This window comes from Zonotrichia leucophrys, chromosome 20 (genome assembly GCF_028769735.1).
Source record: "Zonotrichia leucophrys gambelii isolate GWCS_2022_RI chromosome 20, RI_Zleu_2.0, whole genome shotgun sequence".
Lineage (NCBI taxonomy): Eukaryota > Metazoa > Chordata > Aves > Passeriformes > Passerellidae > Zonotrichia > Zonotrichia leucophrys.
The window spans coordinates 8,149,681-8,155,784 of NC_088189.1; the positions used below are offsets into that span (position 1 = coordinate 8,149,681).

Below are 6,104 nucleotides of genomic sequence, written 5' to 3' on the forward strand. Positions count from 1 at the left end.
AGTTCACTTTAATACCCAGCTCCTGCCAGGAGAAAGACTGTACTGTTATCCCTTTGGGAAACTCTGTCAAGGTATTTCTACTCTAAAAACTACAAAAGCTACCACTGAACAAAACTTTGAAAGATGTGGAAATTCTGCCATGCAAAAAACCTGCCCAACACCACTTGAGGCTTAGCAGCAAGGAAAATGACATCTTAAATGCTGCTATTCCCCCTTCCTGGACTGCAGCACTACCTAATCCAATCAAATGGGGCAAAGAGATAAGAGTCTTACAAAAAGCCACACTGCTAAAAGTTCTCTTAGGATATGGTGCATTAAGGCAGAACAGTCAGTAAGTTCTCTTGGCTGGCATAAATATGAGAGGCTGCAGAACATCTCCTTAATTCTAGAGATCAATGATAGCTGGGCAAATGTGTTGTGTGCCAGGCCTTATGGACATGCAGTAGCAAGGTCAGTGGAGGACTAAAAGCAAAGGAGCTGAGAAGACAAATGACCTCTGCTTGATGAAGCATAGGTACAGAATGTACAGACAAAAGCAAATGAGAAAAAGAGTTTATTTAAAAAACAAAAAATCCCCCTCTCAAAACCCCACATACTTTCTGATAAGCTTATTGCTCAAGTTAGATCTCATGTGACACTGTTCATTCTCCTCTTGGCCTGTAGCAGAAGTACTCTTGCATCCCTGTCTTCACTCCAACCTACATCATCTGGAAATGTTCATAATTTTCAACTGGTCCCAAACACCAGCATTTAATTCTCTCCTTACTGTGCACACAGAACATGGAGGTCCCAGGCACAAAAGGTCCTCGCCGGGACAACTCCAGGGATTTATTCAGCCATGTGATCCCACCAGGATGGGAGTTCCTAATTTGCAGAAACATTAAAAAAGAAAATGGAAGGTGTATCTACCTTCTCCTTTGAAGTCAAAACCTAAACAGCAGTAAAATCATCCCTGAATCACTCAGCCTAAAGTCCAGATGTGTCCGTGTTCATTCTACAGCTCATGGTCTGCATTGTCAGTAAACAGCTTTCAGGATCCCCTAATGGACTTTTCATAGCTTTTCCCTGTCTCACCTCACCATTCTACACCCACTGAACCAGAGCTTGTCTTCCAAGTTCCTGTGAAAGGGATGTGCCTTTTCTTGTGCAGCATCTACAGATCCACACTGCAGCAGAACAGCAGAATTCCCTCAGCGGGCCCTGGCTCTGCTTTGCGTGGCCACAGAGACTTTTGGACCTTCCTCCTGGATAGCTGCCAGGCAGGTCAGGTAAAAACAGAGCAGGTGGCAGCTTTGTGCTTCATGTTCAGTCAGTGCTGCTGTGGGGTTTCAACAACCTCCTCCTCCTCCTCAGCCTGCTCGGGGTGGCGCAGCAGCAGCTGCAGGTCAGGGTCAGAGCTGCCCTCTTTGTGTGGCTCCAGTGCTTTGTCACCTGCATGCACACAGCCCATTTAGAGACAAACCTGCTGGATTCCCACCAAACCTGGTGCTGTCAACCAGCTGGAACCAGACACAGCTCCTAGTGAAGCAATGAGAAAGCCTACAGAGAAAGAGAAAAGGATTTAAAACAATCACCTTTGGAATTCATGGCTTTGAGAACAACGTGGAGGGAGATTCCCAAGAGGCAGACAGCAAAGCCCAGCCAGTTCAAGAGACTGAGGCGGTCTCCCAGTAAATGTGTGGCCAGGAATAAAATGCAGATTTCCTGTGGAAATAAAAAAACATGACAAGTGGCAGGGCAGGACCTGAGGAAATATGCATGGTACATTTTTCAGCTGAAGCCTAGATCAAGATGTCAGGCTGCTAAATTTCTATCAGCACATTCTTTCATGCGCGCAGAGTTCTAAAAACAGTTTCTAGAAACAAACAACCTGTCAAACCAGGATGTGGGATTTTAAGTCATCTGACTGCATAGCTCAGTTACAGAGGAATCCTTCAACTTCTGGATCAGAGAGATTTCATATATCACAGTTCAGCTCAAAAGTATGTGTGCTGCACTCCTCTGGGGAGGATGTGCCAAACTAGGCTACAGAGACAGCTCAAAGCAGTGGTTTGGTCATATGCAGGTCTGATGCAAGAGCTTGCCCTCCTCTCTTCCACACCATCTGCTGTTCATGAGAGCAATGGGTTTTAGTCTATCCCACATTCCAACAAACTTTGATCATTCATGGTATTTTTTATAGAACAGCCACTAGTCTCTGGCCCTTTGCTGTCAGGGACCAAGAGACTTCACTGCAGACTGCAAGGCAAAGCATCAAGCTCCTGTGCAAGGAGAACAAAAAGAACAAGCAATAATTTCTAAGGATCTAAGCAAGCTCCCAGCACATAAAGCCCAATAGGGATGACTCAGTACTTGCCTTCTAGTATTAGCACAGGAACCATGCCTTACCTTAAAAATGCCAGCAATGGAAAGGGTGAGGCTAGATGTTCTGGAAACCAAGAGGAACTCAGAAAAGCCTAGACCAAAGGCAAGAATTCCACCCAAGAACAGCTTCCCTACCAGAGAGAACAGCATTCCTGCTTCATGGAAACGGAAGAGCTTCTCTGATATGGACAAAGGAAGGCCTAGGAAGAAGACAATGAGTAGCAGAATACCATTCCCAGCTCCCAAGATTCCTCTTACTAAGACTGAATGGGCGGGCTGCTCACATTCCAGTATGAGGAGGATGTGGAGCCAGTTCTTCACAGCCCTTACTTCCACAAGTGTGGCAGGCTACTACTTCTATGCACTCTTAAATGTTCTGCCAGCACAAGATAAATCCAGGTCTCTAATTAATTTGCAGAGTTGATAGCTGTTTGCTTATCTAAGTGAATTATCTCCAACAACAAACTGCTAAGCAATCTCCCAACCACTCTATAAAGCTCTCCCTGCTTTCTCTAATGAACTCACGCACCCTCAAACACCGCAAAGAGTGGGAGGAGCCCCAGGAACATGAGCGGCTGCAGGTGAAACATGATATCAATGGGATTCTGGAGCCCTGAAAGAGGAGAATCAATAACAGAGCAGGCAGCAACAAACCAGGGAATAACACAGGTCCCGGAGCCTTCATTAGCACCATTCCTAGACAAACACCTTATTTGTGATGCCCATACCTGTGCTGCTGCAGACACCCAGCCACCTTCATTACCCACCAACAGATACCCCGTGCCCAAGGTTTCAAACCCCTCCCATGAGATGTTTTGTTTCTGCAGCAAGGGCAATCACCTCTGCTTATTCCCCTCCCTGTCAGCAGCACCACCACCCCCTCCTGGCACCCCACATACCCAGTTCAGCCTTCTGCATCAGGATCTGTGTGAGAGTCCAGCGAATGCCCCCCAGGAAGGAGGCACAGAGCACCAGCACAAACCCCTGAGCGTTGAACTGTGTGGACTTGTAGGTGAACATGAAGAGTCCCCCAGCAATGAGCAGAACCACCAGCAGCAACGTCACCCTCTGCAGGAGAGCAAACACAACAGGGACAGGCACCTCCTTCCTTCCAGATTCACCCACATAACTGCAGCATTCCTCTGCTCACATGCTTCTTGTACATGCACTGCCTGTTTCCCTGGGTCTGACCTCCCTCCCTAAAGCTTTGTGTGGGACTCTTACCATTTCCTCCAGCTTGAAGAGCAGTGAAAAAAGCAGGATGAAGAGAATGGCAGAGGATTTGGTCATCGTGTAGCTGTAAGGACCAAAATACACTGTCAGACTCCTTCAGTGTAGTTCTTCCCATCACAATACTATTAGGAACCATCACCCATTCCTACACTACTACAAGCAAGCTATCACAGACCCTGCATGCTGACCCCACTAACCAAACACCTGTCCAAGGAAAAGACCCTGGCAAAGCACTCTCCAAACCCCACCAGAGGCTCCCAGGGAACGAGGTGTTTGTACTCACAGGGAGACAGTGACATACAGGAAGCTCCAGTTACTCAGCCCAATATCCAAGGAAGTTGACAGAGCTAAAGAATTAATGAAAAAATCCTGAAATTAACTGAACTCTGTGACATGAAACAAACCCACCACCAAACCCTGCTTCATGGCCACAGATAGCAGAGCAGACCCAGGGGAGAAAAATAAGCTTTCCTCAAGTTAGTTCTTCAGAACCACCATAACTCAGATATTCTCAGCTCTTCATGTTTCTGTTCTGTTCCCTGTGACTCAAGTTGGGCTCAGCATTGCACTTGCTCAACATGCATTACAAAAAAGCCAGAAATAACTTTTGCCCTCCCTGTGACTGAAAGTGATTGCAGATTTGCATAAAGTCTTTCTTGACTGTATCAGAACATGATAACTTGTAAGTCTGATGGCCACTGCAGGAAGCCTGAAAAAGCAAGAATTATCTGCACACAGCCTTAACCCTGGTGCAGCTTTTGGTACAGTCTATTCTCCCTTCTATCTAAGTTTCCTACCACAGGAAACAGCGTTACTGATCCAAGGGCAGGCCATGCTGAAAGGTCAAATTGCTGCAGATGTGGAGAAAGCTTTTTTCAAGAAACCATGAGGCTATTTATGTAAGGTACTGCAAACCTTGCCAGAGATCACAGACCAGATGCTGTTCTGTGGGAGCCAATACAACACCCAGCCAAATAACTGCAGAAGTAGTTACAGTTCTGTGCTCCAAGTAGGAGCTTCACTTCTTGGTCTCAGATAGTTCTGTGTGCCATGAATGATGAATTCTCTACCAAGCTCCACCCTGAGAAAGATGCAACACATGGCTTGATACCAGCATTAAAGAGAAAATGTTACTTGCAGACACAACTCATCAAGGCACTGCAGAAGGTTCTCTGTGCCAGTGACTCCTTCAGAAAGGTTCATTCTGTGTGGCCTCTCCCTATCCTTACACATCTCTGTAATGACCAATGAAGGTGGCATGTCTCAGGTAGCTTTAGGTAGCATCTACACCTGCCCTACACCTGGCAGGGAAACACAGGGGCTGGAGCAATGGCTGTACCCCACAGCTCACCCTGTCCCAGGGGACTGGCCCTGACCACCCCAGGCAAAGGGCAAAGGGCTCTGGAAGCAGCCAGAGTGCCACAGGCAGCCTTGAGCATTCTCAGAGTCACAGAATATGCTGAGTCGGGAGGGACCCACCAGGATCATTGAGTCCAACTCCTGGCCCTGCACAGGACACCCCAAGAGTCACACCCTGTGCCTGAGAGTGTTGTCCAGATACTTCTTGGACTCATTCAGTCTTGGTGCCATGACAACCCCCTCTGGGTGAAAACCTTTCCCTAATACCCAACCTAAACCTCCCCTGATTCACCTTCATATGTCTTCTTGGATCCTGTCACTGGTTATGAGAGTGAAGAGATCAGTGCCTGCCCCTCTGCTTCCTCATCGTAAGGATGCTGAAGACCACAGTAAGCTCTCCCCTAAGTCTCCACTTCTCCATACTGAACACGCCAAGTGACCTCAGCCGCTCCTCACAGGGCTTCCCCTCCACTCCATCACCATCCTCGCGGCTCTCCTGGATCTTTCACACATTGCCGTGCCCCAAAGCTGTGTCCCGCTCCCGCTCCGCCGCCCTCTCCCGTGCCCGGCCGTACCTGCGGGGGCGGCCCGGCGGAGGCAGTCGGCCCAGGACAGCGCTGCCCGCGGCCGCCCGGAGCGGCAGCGCTCCAGGGCGCGGGCGAGCGCCGCCAGAGCGAAGATGAGCAGCAGGTGCAGCAGAGTGACCAGCAGCGGGAACGGGAAGCTCTGCGGGACCGACAGCCGCTGTCACCGCCGCCGCCCTCCCGCCGCCGCCGCCCCGCACCGCCCCGCCACCCCGCACCTTCATCAGCCACTTGTTGTAGAAGGTGATGCCGATGGAGAAGCCGTAGTAGAGCAGCACCAGCGGCGCCGCCAGCGCCGCCCGCCCCAGGGCCGCGCCGCCCGCCCCCGCCGCCATGCGCCCGGCAGCGGCAGGAGCAGGAGGGAGCGGGGATGGGCACGGGGGCCGCGGTGACGGGGCCGCGGCAGGGCAGGACAGGACAGGACAGGGCAGGGCAGGGCAGAGGCCGCGATGCTGAGCGGGCCGTGGCGGCGGCGGGGGGAGAAGCGGGCCCGGCGGTGACGTTGGCCGGCGGGGCGGGGGAACGAGCGGCGCTGGCGGAGCGGGGCGGGCGCGCAGCGGTGAC

The 6,104-nt window shown here is 50.6% G+C and overlaps 1 protein-coding gene across 3 annotated transcripts; it reads right to left on the minus strand.

The window, feature by feature from the left end:
• Positions 1 to 540: 540 nt before the first annotated feature.
• On the minus strand, positions 541 to 5,998 carry SLC35C2 (solute carrier family 35 member C2). 3 transcript variants are annotated; one of them, XM_064730287.1, is made up of 9 exons: positions 5,759 to 5,998; positions 5,532 to 5,682; positions 3,881 to 3,944; positions 3,589 to 3,661; positions 3,264 to 3,432; positions 2,894 to 2,977; positions 2,500 to 2,564; positions 1,575 to 1,704; positions 541 to 1,431 (listed from the first exon to the last, which is right to left on the minus strand). In XM_064730287.1, exons 1-9 carry the CDS (start codon positions 5,873 to 5,875, stop codon positions 1,310 to 1,312), a joined length of 975 nt encoding a protein of 324 aa, XP_064586357.1. In that variant the 5' UTR covers positions 5,876 to 5,998; the 3' UTR covers positions 541 to 1,309. The 3 variants fall into 3 exon arrangements, with proteins under 3 accessions (XP_064586357.1, XP_064586356.1, XP_064586358.1); XM_064730286.1 differs by having other exon boundaries at positions 2,389 to 2,564; XM_064730288.1 differs by lacking the exon at positions 5,532 to 5,682 and having other exon boundaries at positions 2,389 to 2,564; positions 5,759 to 5,848.
• Positions 5,999 to 6,104: the final 106 nt, after the last annotated feature.

Bases quoted from the DNA above. Each gene is read 5' to 3' on its own strand.
- SLC35C2 (XM_064730286.1), bottom strand. From the start codon at position 5,875: ATGGCGGCGGGGGCGGGCGGCGCGGCCCTGGGGCGGGCGGCGCTGGCG. The intron at 3,433-3,588 runs GTAAGAGTCCCA...GCTCTCCTGCAG, and splicing joins TCTTCAAGCTGGAGGAAATG to AGGGTGACGTTGCTGCTGGT. The intron at 2,978-3,263 runs GTATGTGGGGTG...CTCCTCTTTCAG, and splicing joins GATGCAGAAGGCTGAACTGG to GGCTCCAGAATCCCATTGAT.